The following is a 14,331-nucleotide window of genomic DNA, read 5'->3' on the forward strand; positions in this document are numbered from 1 at the left end:
TCTACAGACATTATCCATCTGCAGACTGCCATGCTTTTCTATATCATACAAAACAATAGTGTCTGGATAACATTTCACCTTGAGACAGGCTACTGAGACGGCAGATTTGACATTTTTATTCTAGTAAAGAAAAATGGTCGAAATTGACTTGAGCTGTGCTACAAATTTGTTGAGGTCATCAAACTGCACAAACTCAACAATCATAAAAAAGGCATAAGTTGTTTTTCCTCAACAGGCAAAATAACTAACATGGGAGAATCAGTAGGATTTCAGAGGATGCACTTGGCCTTGCTGGCATGCTGCATACTCATTGCAACAAGGGCAGAGAAACCTGCTTAAATAAAGTTCTGCTCGGTTGGATCCTTATCAGCTGATGACAACAATGGCAGATTGTGTGGCAGAAGCTGTGGCAACAATCCATGTTGCAGAAGATACTATATTATATTATACTAATGTGCACTAGAGTGAGGTCTGTAAGGTGACCATATTAAACTGTCTATTAGCCTATATATAGATGTCATTCAGGCCAAACAACTTGCACAAATTGCAAGTGCTGGCAAAGATGATTAAATAATGTTTCCAATAATGTTAGCATAATGTTAACATGCCCACAACTGTTTGGCACTATTTTCATTTGGTTGTAAGTTCCACATTTTTGTATCTGATAAAAAAGGAAAAAAGGCTTTCCCGTGAAGAGACAAACCAGTAAATCTGGTAAGTGTGTGAAAGTAGCCAGAAAATAAACTTAGCCCACTTGTCAACATATTGCATGCTACATTTGCTAAACGGACTCACTGTTACTTAAAGATTGCAGTGTAAAATTAGCATTAACAACTGAGTGAACACAATTTCAGTGCTGCATTTTTGCATTATTCATTTGCCATATTGAGAAGAATTGGAATGAAATTGTGATTCAAACTGTGTGAAGAACACAGAGAGAATGAAAAGAAGTTTCTAGTATGCCTGTCACAGCTGTGGCATCTGTCTAAAATGGGCCCGAGTGAATTTGGAGCATATTCTTATGTTGTTACTGTGTCTGTTGTGTATGTGGAGGCCCTTTAATGCAGATAAGTACTGGACCAAAATTGATTTGTTTGTGCTTTATTTTGTGTGTACACTGTAACAGGCCTGTAGCCCCCAAAGTGGACTCCTGGCATCCACTGCTACTGTGTTAAAAACTCTACTCGGTTGTTTTTGCAACAGTGCGAGTCTATAATATAAGCCAGGTTTGTTTAGTTATTCTGGTTATATCCTCCCTGCTGTCGTCGTGTCTCATTCCCACAGCTCATTCTCATCTTGTCCGTCATTTCTCCCATGAGTTTTGGAGCTATGTGTAATTACCCAGTTTGTTTGCACCTTGGCTCTAACTGCCTGTCTTGTCACAGCCAGCTTGTGTTCACAGGAAGCATGTGTGTGTGCACGCGAGGCATACACCAATCAGTCTTTAGCAAATAAGGGTGTGACAGGCAAGAGTATGCAACAGTGCTAGTGTGTTTCTCGGCACATGTGTGCGTCAACCCGAGCCCACTCTGGCAGACACAGAGAGACAGAGAGAGGGACCTTGTCGTCTCTAATCCCTTTGTTTTGAGTCAGATTAAAGCTTTGCTAGGCGTTTGCGAGGCCTGCAGAATGTGGATTTAAGGATTAGTCTAATAAACAGAGGCTCTGTGGCACTCTGCAGCCCAGTATGGAGATTACACAGGCACAGAGAGCAAGGAAGAGAGAGGGGTGGATTGTTTCCCTCCTTCATTTCCATCCTGACAAATGACAGGATGAGAGAAGACATAGAGGAGAAAATAGAAGGTGGATGAGGTCTCTTCACAGTTTCTGATCAGTGTGGCAACTTTCATCCATCTCATTCCCTGCAGGGACCACAACTCTGAGTCACATATGCAGACCTTGGGATATGTAACTCTTATGCCATACTCTTGTATGACCTCAACAATGTAATCAGGCTGGCTGATCACAAGGGACGTTCCCTCATTCAGATATGATACTCAGCAAAGCACAAATAATGCACAGAACAAGTATTCATTATTAACTCAGAAGTCTGCATTCCTGGCCAACATTTTCTAACGCATACAAAACTATTCTAGACTGCTAAATGGGTTTTTTGTTTCCGTTCTATTTCAGTATAGTACGAAAATCAACTTGCAGAGGCTTGAAACCTAATAGAACTAGTTTCAATTACAGAGAATATATCTTGTTTTATTTTTGTAAGTGACCTTATTGTTGTGTGGCAGTGCAGATGAAAGGTGGCCTAATTTGTCTACCACTGACTTATTGTGTGCTCACTTGCTAATGTGATATGAGCATATGCACAACATCACTGCATTCAGAAGCTAAGTTGTAGGACATTTAAATGCAGAAGACACACAACAATCAAACACTGAGATCATAAAAAGTATCTTGTGAATTGGACAGAAGCAGCAACATTACTTTTATATTCTCGTTGTGATGTGCTATTATGAATGCTCATCGTACAAAAATGGCTTTAGTGGATCAATATCACGACAATGTCAATGACAAAAAAACATGCCAACTTATACTCATACAAATACAAATAGTGACACAACTAGGGAATACCACGGCCGATCACACTTAATAAGGAAGTGATTTTTTCCTATTTGGCTAAAAGAGGTGTTGGAGGTAATGGGGCGAGGTGTGTGGGGGAGAGAGTGATGAAATGTTTCCTGTCCTGCACGCCCCTCAGCTGTTGGCTCACAGATCATCTTGGATCCAGAATGGGCCGCTGTTTCCAGTTGAACTGGAGCCATGCAAGCAGCCCCAGCCATCCCTTTGCCTTTGGTGTATATGTGTGTGTAAGTACATATTTTTGGCGTGTGTGTGTGTGTGTTTGTGTGTGTCTTTGCATGCACTTTCAGTGCCACCCGAGATCGAAGACATGATTAATGACTCGTCGTGGTGAGGAGCCTCTCTGTCAGAGCCCAGTCCAAAGCTCATGCAAGGCAGGCTTGTGTGTGTGTGTGTGTGTGTGTGTGTGTGTGTTGGAGAGAGAATGATAGAGGTCATGGTGCATTTATAGATGTGGATATATACAGGAATATTTATATATGCTAATACATGTGAATAGACTTTGTATACACACACATACACACTTTTATCTCAGTCCAGGAAGTAATCAGGATGCCCAGCCCTTCCCCTGACAGTGACGTTCCCACGAGCCTTCTCTATAGACACACACACATTTTTCACACATCTATACAGCTTGCATTTGTTATCCATACAGTGAAATTGAAAGTGTATTGGACATAATGAAATATTTGTCGAAAAAGCTATTAATTACTATACAGTGTTAAAGCTAATTACATTGATTCAGTATGCACCCTCAGAAAAGATTTTACTGGTGAAAAGAACTAATTAATCATAAGCATAATAAGGATTTACACTTAAAGATGTGATGTTAAGTATAAGCAGCTTGTAAGGGAAATCTAAACATGTCTTTGATCAACTGTATATATAATATTTTAATCTTAACCATATTTGGACCTCGAATAGGATGCTCCACCTGAAATCAAGACGCATGCAGGTTTTTTGGTGATGTGTAACTGAGTACAAGTCACATACAACAATTTGTTTTTCCTCTTTATACTCTCGCAACCTCTCTTCAGTCCACTCGTCTACTCTTTTGTTTCTCTCAGTCACTCTGTCTTCCTCTCTTTGTCTTTGTGAACAAACTGTGTAAACAACTTAATTTGAGCAGCAGCACAAAAACAGCAGAAAACTGAAGCAAAATGCTTTATAGTCACAATTTTGTCTTTTGTGATAACAGGGCCTTGTGTTTTCAATACGCCTTCTTTTGCTATTCAAATTCCTTTCAAATTAAAGAGACAGAGAGAGAGAGAGAGAGAGAGAGAGAGAGAGAGAGAGAGACCGAATGAACAACTTCAGCTCCTGTTGACAGAGTGTTGGAAGAGTGGATGAATTTTCTGATGGAAAGACTCCATGCTGTGTCTTATCAGGCTTTTAGCCACCAGTCTTGTTGGCTGATTGTTGCTTTTGGTTTGGTTACAATTGAATTAAATGAGCTAGATAATGGCTGCTTTATAGGATCTTCTAATCTAACTATAAGATAAGATAAGATAAGATAAGGGATACAGAAGAGAAAAATACTGTTAAGAAAATGAACAAAGCAAATAAAAAAAAATTATGTTTAATGTTGAAATGAAAAACTATGTCTTAAAGGTATGGTAGTAGTAGTAAAAACTGGTTACAAAAATGTAATAATGACATTTTTTGAGTGTGTAAAAAAGTAAAAAATAAGTGCTAAAATGACAAAATACAAATGACTGTATCTATATCTATGTGCAAAAACAGTTGTATTCACATTTATTAGGTCTACAAGGAGCCATGCATACTGTGCATACAGGTATGGATTTACACAGGCAGTGGTATAAAGTATATATAAAAACAATTAATCGATTAGTCGAACAACTATTTCAACAGATTAATCTTATATGTAATTTTTAAAATTTTTATTTTTTGTAAAAGTTCCAGCTTCTAAATTGTGAGGATTTGCTGCTTTTCTTTGTCTTATGTGATAATAAACTAAAAGTTTTTGGGGATTTGACTGTTGATTGGACAAAACAAGACATTTGAAGATGGCACCGACCTTAGGCTTTAGGAAAATAGGACATATATTTTTCACTATTTTCTGATGTTTTATAGACCAGAGGATTAATGGATTATTTAAGAAAATAATCTGCAGATTAATGGATAATGATGTTAGTTGCTGCCCTAAATATAAATATATCACATTGAGCTATATACGTACTGAAATACACAAAAATCTGTAAACGGTGCAAGCTCTGTTGTATAATTTTGTCTGAAGTATAAGAATATACTATATCAGTAATTGTCAGGATAGTTTATACAGAAAGTGAACATGCCCTTCTTGAGCCTCCTCCTAGTTAGCTGCAGTAGGAGTCATCTGGACAGGAAGCCTCCCACAGTGTGATGGCCCCAAACAGCATCTATACAAGCACTCACACACCGCCTCCATGCTTTTTTGTTTGATAAATGGAAGCTGGATGGAATCTTTGCAGCTAATTGTCTTTGGGTTTCCAGCCAATGTACATGTAACCATTACAAATGCAGTGAAATAATAATCTCTGCCAAGCAGATTCAATTGTGATCATCAGCATGTTCTCAGAGCTGGTTGTCTCTGCAGCACTTTCTTCAGGCAGATTTGAGGCATGATACAACAAAACACAAAATACCCGAGGAAATTTCAAACCATAAATGCACTAATGCACCTGCTGCTGAAACCTCCACCACTGCTGTTTTTTTGTTGGTTTGACAATATATTTTTTACTTCAAGTTTTTTTTTTTTGTAATTGTGGACGGACGTAGTTAGCCACCTCAACAAGAATTTGACAATTATGTTTAAGAAAAAAGTAGAAATGTTTACAATTTTAAACTTAATATTGCTGCCTTTCTATCTTTAATATTTGGACACTATACTTTCAGAGGTTGATGAGGTTGAATGGGAAACCATCTTCTTTGATGCAGGCTAATCCATTGATGTCATTAGCTTCATATTAACTGGGTTTGATTTCTAGTTACAGTGGATTTACATTGTGTCATTTTCCATATTTTTCCAAGCTCTTATTTGCAGAGAAAAGGCCATTATCTGTACCAAACTTCACCTCTGTAATTTCGAAAATGAATTATCCACCCACCCTGTCGTCTTCCAATTACTTTTCTCATTCTGCCTGGATTTCATGGTCACTTCACGGTCGCACACATGTCTCTTTTCTCCTTCATCTAACCACCCTTCCTCGCCTGTCAAGGAAATGCTGCTACTTGCAGACTCATGCGGGTGTATGCACACTTTTGCATGTTTGTGTCTGTTTGTCTTTCTGGGTCTTTGTATATCAATATGCATGTATCTGTGTGCCTGACTTGTCGCATACGATGAAATCGTGGCGTGGGAACAGTCCGAATGACAAAGAGTCATTATACTTCTTATAAATTAGATAATCTGCCTCAGTGTGATGATTAGCGGAAGTTGGACTGCTGTCACCGGAGTAACACACTGGTGTGTGTGTATGTGTGCGAAGGTATGTGCTTCAGCAGCCTTGAGGAAAACACCTGCTTGGTGGTAATGTGATTGATGCATTCCAGATCTCGTGACTGACCCCCTCGGCTTTCTCCACTTTCTCCATCTATCTCTCATTTTGCATCCTTTCTCCTCCCCCTCAACTTACATTACACCTACAAACTACTACCAAGTCCTTCTAGTGTGATCCCTACACACCTGTTAACTGTCACTATATCACTATATACATGAGGGATATTATATTGATTTATTTATTACTAGTAACCCCATATACATATACACTGACTTACAAAGTTTGGCACTGCTTTAAAAGGAATAGTTCAACATTTTGGGAATTTTGCTTATTCACTTTCTTTACAAAAGTTAGATGAGAAGATCAATACCACTCTCATGTCTGAGCATTAAATACAGAACTAATTAGCCTAGCTTAGAATAAAGACTGGAAGCAGGGGGTTTAAGGTTTTAGGGTTAAGTGCTGTTACTACTTTGGATCTATTTTCAAGTCCTGATGTCACCTCCGAGCCAGTCGCTTTTCCACTAGCTTCTGTAACTCAGTTCAATCTCATTCAGCATTTCTTGCATCTGTTTTTCTGAAAAAATAAAAACTGTTCCTGGGGTTTATTATCCATATTCTGAGGTAAATGAGCATCTACTAGAAGTTATTAGAAACGTTTATGATCATTACAAATTCTGTGTTAGCATATTTTTAATTGTTAGCATACAATAAACTACAGCTCCCATACAGACACAGCATTGGGGGTACATACGTTATTGTAACTTGATTTCCATGATTGTGACTTCCCAGATTGTTGTTGTTACATAGAGGTTGCTGGTCAACCAGCACTATTGGTGGAGACGCTGCCTTGAAGTACTAGCCAGATGGATAAAGTGTTGTTCGTCAAGAAAAAAATTACAGAACTTATCTTTCCCATAAAAACCAAATTGTCGCTGTTTTCATTTTAGTTTGTATAGGGATAAAACAAACAAGAGAAGCAACATGTTAATTCGTGAACTTTAAAGGTGCTGGTAGGCTTGTGTTTTTTAACTTTGGAAGGAGCCAGGCTAGTTTCCCCTTGCCTCCAGTCTTTATGCTAAGTTAGGCCAATTGCCTCCTCCAGCTCTGTGTTTAACGCACAGATAAAGAGTGGTGTCGAACTTCTCACCTAACTTTTGAAAAGAAAGCGAATAAGCGCATTTCCCAAAAATGTGAACTAGTCCTTTAACATAATAGCCCTAACCTCTATCATATGCACTCAACAGACATACACACAGCCACGCACACTCACCATGCCATGTTTGCCCATTGTTTGCATGATGCCAGTCAGAATGTCCCTGAATTTACAGAGCCAGTATCCCTCTCTGTTTCCTCACCGTCCATTCAAGGTACCAACACATAGAGGTTGAACTCCTAATAGCCTGTGTGATGGATGCTGGAGCATAATGAGCTCTTTATGAGTCTTAATACCTACTGTTAATCAATGGACATAGCAGGGCACTTTTCAATACTACCTTCTAAGCATTTTAAAATGAGCCCTCATTGAATAGATTGACTCACATTCTGTATGCTACTCTCTCTCTTCCTTCTCATTCTTCCTCCATCCCAGCATGCAATTAGTTACATCACATATTCTGAATCAAATGATGCCTGTTCTTTAGAAATGCCCTTGCCCGCTCTGATATCAATACATACTGCCCAGACTGAGAGATATTTTGATGAAAATGCAAAGCTACGCTGTTATGCAGTGGGTGGACCAGACTTTCCTCGGCCTGAAGCAATAGAAACATGGATGACCTATTTATTACCATAAATATCCCATACAGGCAGCTGCTGGAAGCATTCCTGTCAATTACTGCTGGTTGTTGTATTGTTGTACTTTGATCTTTAGCTGCTAATGTAATGCATTGCTCAAGGCCGCTGAACTAGTATCATGCTGTATTAGCATCATAATCATGTATAATCTGCATCTGCAAGTATACGATTGTAATAGATTAAAAGTGGGCTGGTTGTGATGCAATAGCACTGGACAAACTGGCTCTAACACAGAAAAGGGGATGTCTTGATGCAAGTTAACTGTGTTACAAGTTGTGTTGCAAGCTGTGTCAGGGCCAGGTAACACTGCTATCTCAGCACAGGTACCTCCATACTGTATATGTGCATTTGAGTGTGTTTGTTTCTGGGTGTTTGTGATGTTGTGTGTGTGTGTATCTGCGTCTGGCTGTGTTTGATTATCCCTTACAGCCTCTAAGGGAGTGGGATTCATTCTCACTCTGATAATGAGGGAGAGACTAGCAATACCCTCAAGTCATTTCTTCTCTTCTTTCATCCTTCCTGTTGCATCCAGCTGCTTTTCTTTCTTTCTTGCCCTTTACCTTTTTCCAGTCTAGATTATCTGTGTCTCTTTTCCCATCATTCTGTCTGTCTTTCTTCTCGGCTTTCTGCCCATTTTTTGGTTTCTTTATTCTCTGCCCCTTCTTGTCATCATTGTCTGTATTCATGCATCGCTGACATCAGTTTAGGATGACTGGACCATATTTGAGTCACTCTCTGTTTTTATGTCATAGATTTAAATGCTGGCTGGACCACAGCACTGGTAGCTCTGTTTCTCCCAACAATAGCCTTACTTACCCCTCATCAATACTCCAATGTGTTGTATATTTGCCTGGTTGCTCAAATATCCATTCGCCACACTCCCTCTTACCTAACTTTCCCTGTAAATTCTCTGGAGAGTGCAAAGTAAGAGTGAGTCACAGCAGTGCATCCATTCATTTTATACCAACCTTCTGCTAACTTTTCGACTCTCTCCATCTCTCCCTCTCTCTTTCTCTGTTTTCCAGGTGACTGAAGTGGAGATTGACATTACGGAGGCCCACTAGGAGGCCCTTCCATCTCCCCCCACCAGCTTCTCCGCCTCCTTCTCCTCCTCCCAACCTCAGCATGGATCTGAAGGATCGTAGGAACCGCTCCCTGACCAGGGGTCGCTGCTCCAAAGACTCCCAGTACAACACCTCCTCCCTGGATGTAGATGAGTGCCGTGTGCCTACCCAGAAGTCCTACAGCTCCAGCGAGACGCTCAAGGCCTTTGACCATGAGCAGAGGCTGCACTACAGCGGCTGTGTGACTGACCTGGTTCACCACGAGGCTGATGAGTACTCCAGGCAAGGTGGGTTTGTGGAGCAAAGCATCTCCTTCAAATGCTTTATTACACTGTAGTTTTGGGCTTGATCTGTACAGTGCTGGACTGGAGACATTACGTGGAAAATCAAGACAATTGTATGACTAAATAAATAGTCATACAGTCAACATTTTGGGAAATACGCTTATTTTTCTGTCTTGAATGTTAATACCACTCTCATGTCTGTATGTTAACTATATAGCTACAGCCAGCCGGTTAGCTTAGGTTAGCATAAAGACTTACAATAGGGGGCAACAGCTAAACTTCCTCTGTCCAAGCGAAACAAACGCAATACGATATGTTAATTAAGGAGCAATATAGGTACTTTACTTAGGACTGAGCCAGGCTAGCTGTTTCACCCTGTTCCCGTCTTTGTGCTAAGATAATCTAACAGGCTGCTGTCAGTAGCTTGGTATTTACCTTACAGATATGAGAGTCTTTTCATCTCACTTTCAGCGAGAAAGCAAATGAACATATTTCCCAAAAAATTTATTTGCATAAAACATTAGGCATAGTATTATTAAGCATGTTTTTATCAAAAAAGGGGTTTATGCGATGCAATATTGTTCCAGGGTTATAACCCTTTCTAGGTATAACTGATAATAAAGGCTGCCAATTGCATCTAAAAAGCAAAACTAGAAACTCAAGGAAGTAGCAATTTCCTCTCAAACCAATTTCTGCTCTCAATGCAGCTCCAGTAGGCATGCCATTTTCCTGTCCAGCACATATGGTTGAGCCAAGCATAGCTAAACCCTTTTAGAGCCCTTCCAGTCCTGTTATGTGATTCTTATATTACTTAAACATCTGCTATCACACATTCAACAGTCACATTGTTGCACATGTAAAGGTTTTCTAGCTGTATACTACTTTTAGTCACTGTGTGTTTCTTGGGAGGCCTCTGTGACAAGCACGGCTTAATTTGTGTCTAGGACCTCCCAGATTGGGACCAGCACCTATTTGATTGGATCCGCATGTCCTATGTCACTATCTAATACTGTAAATGTTGTGTAATATTTAGTGTTATCTGTTCCGTCATTCTTTTCTTTCCCATTGAAGGTACTCGTAAATCGCTTGTTTGCCTATTTTGGATGCCTTTTAAATCTGCATTTTTTTTAAAAGACAGATGGTGGAGAGAGAGAGAGAGAGAGAGAGAGAGAGAGAGAGAGGTTAGGTCATGCAATGACGGCTGAAGCGTGCATGTGAGTTTTGTGTACATCACGTGAGCTAATGTTATTGCAATGCGATCAGGCTACCCTCAGTCAGCAACAAGGAAAAAATGTCAAAAAGAAATTTCTTTAAAGCAGTAGGTCAGTCGGACCCTAAGCAGGCCAAGGTCGTTTCGGTGGATCAGAGCGACGATAATAGCAGCACAGGTAGCAAAAGTAATACCAGCACGAGGAACGAGAAGAGGACGATGACATGGAGAACTTGGAATCGGAGAGAGAGGATGGTGGAGATGCTGGACCACGTGAGTACAGTTGGTGAGGAGACTCAGACTGGGGACATTTGGATGGAAACTCAATTCAAAGCCAAGAAAGGCTATTATCCTTGGCTTACAATGGACAAGACTACTCTGGGCTGTGCCATCTGTAAAAACGTCAGGTCATTGCGTCCAGAAAAAACTGAACTAAACTGAAAAAAGAATGGGTCTCAGTTACATCGTACATAAAAAAACAACAAAGGGCATCAAGGAAAAAGGTTTTCGAGCATAGGAAGACTAAGGCACATATAGCAGCATCAGATAATTTGGACAAAGGCAAAGAAGGACACTTTCACAAATGAATTACTCAATAACCAATCCGACCAAGTGCAAACAACTGCAAGGGTTTTCCATACAGCTTACAAGGAGGCCAAGCACCATAGGCCAGCTTACTGCTTTGAGCATAAAATAGACTGCCAGGAACTGAATGGTGTTGACATGGGGAGAAGTCTCCACTCTATTGTGGCATGCTCCCACATACAACAGCACATTTCATATGAAATGAAAAGAAAATTGAGAGGATGGTTGATTGTGCTTCAAAAATCGGACTCATACTGGATGAGACAATGGGCTTAAATAAAAAGAGTGCATTAATTGTGTATTTGAGGCTTCAGTTGCCAGAGATGGAATCGCCCGCATTTGTTGATCTTTTTGAGCTAGATGACTTAAGTGCTGAAGGCATTGTCCGCAAACTGTTGGATTCTTTAGAGGGTGCTAACTAAAATGAGGCCTTTCTCTCAATGGCCTCAAATGTGACGGTGCATCTGTAATGCTTGGGCGCAAGAGTAGTGTGGCAGTCAGCCTCCAAATCCTTTTCCCAAACATCATAGTATGTCACTGCTCCGCACATCGGCCGGAATTCGCAGTTGGTGATGTGATGAAAGAAATGGGGGCTATTAATCATTTCAAAATCATCATGAATAAACTGAATGCACTTTACAGTACATCCAACAAAAACAGAATGGAGCTAAAAAAAAATCTGCTGACAGTTTAGACATTCAGTTGTGTACAATTGGCTAGGTTCTCGACAACAGATGGGTAGCATCCAGTTTCAGAATGGTTGAAGCTGTATGAAGAAATTAACCTGCCCTCTATAAACATTTTATGCGAGCAGTGGAGGATGCCTCGACAGCACTACCCATGGAAGCTACAACGGCCTGGCCAAGTGCCTGTCATAATATGCCTTTGTAAACAATTTAGGACTCATGTATGATGCACTACAAGAACTATCAGAACTGTCTCTCGAGCTCCAGAAACTAGACTGCACAATCATAATAGCACATTAAGCCATTCGTTGGGAAGTCAGGGTTTTCGAGGCTATGTCGGAGCGGCCGGGTCGTCATAACCAACTGAGCCAGAGGGAAGTTGAAGAGAACTCTTTTCAAGGTGGCCCCTACAATCAGGGCGATCAAACGATAAAGCCCTGGACCAGAGGGCGTTTTTCGGGAGCCTGGCACAGAATCTGGAGAAACGCATGCTATGACAAGGGAAAGACCAAACAGGATACAACAAGTCAATTGATGATTTCAAAGCGCTTTACTCACAATATTGGCCAAAGGACGAAGAGGCACTGTTTGGGAAAGAAGAAGTGGAGACACTCTGCCAGCAGTTTTGCATCGATGGCCCTAGGAATGTCATTCGGGCACATCAGAGAATACTGGGGCAATATTGGGGAATTTATCCCCGATAGACTGAAGGACCTCTTGGCAACACTGTCCCCATCTCAAGTGCAGAGTGTGAGCGGGGCTTTTCCCAGATGAACGTAATCTGCACGACCAACAGGTCATCTCTTTTCACATCGACCATCTCCTCGGTACTCTTTCTTTGCCTTGTTGGACCACTGCTGACCCAGTTCAACCCCATTCCATATGTGAGGTTGTGGATTACCAAAGAACATCCCGAGACACTCGGAGTAAAGTAAGAAGCAGAGGAAAGGAGGCCAAGGACTCTATGGATGTTTTGTGGGCTGTTTTGGGCAAATAAACAGAAAGGTAAGCACACGTTTTTTATTACTATTCTCTGCTGTGTAGTGTTGATGATTGATTTGGAGGGTGGTGATGATGAGTATGATAATGATTAATGCATTAATTAATGCCAATGTGGGGAATAAAAGTCCCACCGGTAGATGCACTGAATGCTGGCAAGTGGTTTAATGCTTTTTGGTGTCTAAATATTTTGGCATATGATTACTGTAAGCCCCACAGCAAAGCAAGTGGGCGTTTGTGCTGTGAAATGGTGAAATGAGTATGGCTAAATTAGGAGGTGCGTGTGTAGGTGCGACATTGTCCATAGAACTGAAACGGAGCGGAGGAGAACAACAGACAGACAGAACATGTGTTCGGTTTCTTAGCCTGCTTGCATTTCGTGGTTGTAAATTTTCAGCCATATATAGGCTATACTAATAATGCTTTGTTTGTGATGATGACAGTTTTGTTTAGTTTTAACAGTGAGCACTTAGGCGTTGTCCAATGTGCTCCAGGCACATGTAATCAGATGGTGTAAATGCTGCACTTTGCAGCAGAGGACCAAAGCAGACCTTTAGCACTGGCAAGCCACCCCTGTCATAATGAACTTCTGTATCCCCCTGATGAGCAAGTTATCCGATAGGCCGATAGGTCATCTCTAAAGGGGTGGGCCTGCTCTCAAAGGCATGTCTTTAAAGTGTGTGTGTGTGTGTGTGCATGTGTGTATATTGCAGAGGGACATGAAACAGGCAGTATTGATCCCTGGCTAGTGAAAGGAGTCAGACTCAATGGGATTGATCTGTACTAAGCTCTGTTTTCTCTGCATGGACGCAGACAGGAGAGGAAGTGAGCTCAGAGCAATACAACACAATAATGCAAAAGAGAGAAAAATAACAGTAAAATCTCCATCAGAAATAAATAAATATATATGTTGTTTCCTTGGTTTTATTTTCCAAATGGAACATCTTCATTATCGCTTGAAAAGGTAGACCTACTGTCAAGGTTTCATGTCTGACTGTGTGGTTTCAAGGAATAGGAGAAATTGATCAATCTGACGGTAGTTTAAAGAAGAAAATGTTTAATGGAACACACACAGGGAAGATATTTAAGAATAAGAAAGGAATACAACAGAAGAGCATGCTTTATACTGCAGAGGCAAAGGTAACGATAGAAAATGGAGGATTGATTGGCAGGATGGATGAAAGACTGGAAGTCAGTGGTGTGTGCTGTTCGGACACACTCCACTGCTGCACTGAGCTGACCTCACACCAGGCGATAGCTGGTCGATACCACAGTCCTCTCAGCTCCCTCAAAAGCCCAGAGCCACAGATGCATCGTGGGAAGTGTGGCCACAGGAGACCAACAGTGTTGCAGCACCATATGGACTGTGACACCACGGGACGAGGAGTAGTGCTGGAAGGAGGGAGAAAGAAAAGGAGTTAGAGTGAGAAAGACGGAGCAAGAGAAGCCGCAGATAAATAGAGTTTTCTTCATCTTTCAACCAAATATTTTTGTAACTAGTAAATGAGAGAGTGAGGCATTGAAGCAATGTGTTCTTCTTTTGAACAGCTTGTATTTTAGAGGCAAGATGGTAGACAGAAACTTTCTTTTCTTCAACAGTAACTACTAAAA

General features: G+C 40.8%; 1 protein-coding gene across 15 annotated transcripts in view; it reads left to right on the plus strand.

The window, feature by feature from the left end:
• Positions 1-14,331, plus strand: part of tenm2a (teneurin transmembrane protein 2a) — a 202,441-nt gene that overhangs the window by 40,026 nt on the left and 148,084 nt on the right. For 14 of the 15 annotated variants that reach the window (XM_044205099.1, XM_044205097.1, XM_044205102.1 and 11 more), the window contains one exon: positions 8,918-9,243. In XM_044205099.1, coding sequence (XP_044061034.1) covers positions 9,018-9,243 — 226 coding nt within the window. In that variant the 5' untranslated portion in view covers positions 8,918-9,017. Of the gene's footprint in view, positions 1-8,917; positions 9,244-12,443; positions 12,727-14,331 lie in introns of those variants that run through there. The other variant, XM_044205110.1, reaches the window with a different exon arrangement.

Source organism: Siniperca chuatsi, linkage group LG8, assembly GCF_020085105.1.
Source record: "Siniperca chuatsi isolate FFG_IHB_CAS linkage group LG8, ASM2008510v1, whole genome shotgun sequence".
NCBI classification, from domain to species: domain Eukaryota; kingdom Metazoa; phylum Chordata; class Actinopteri; order Centrarchiformes; family Sinipercidae; genus Siniperca; species Siniperca chuatsi.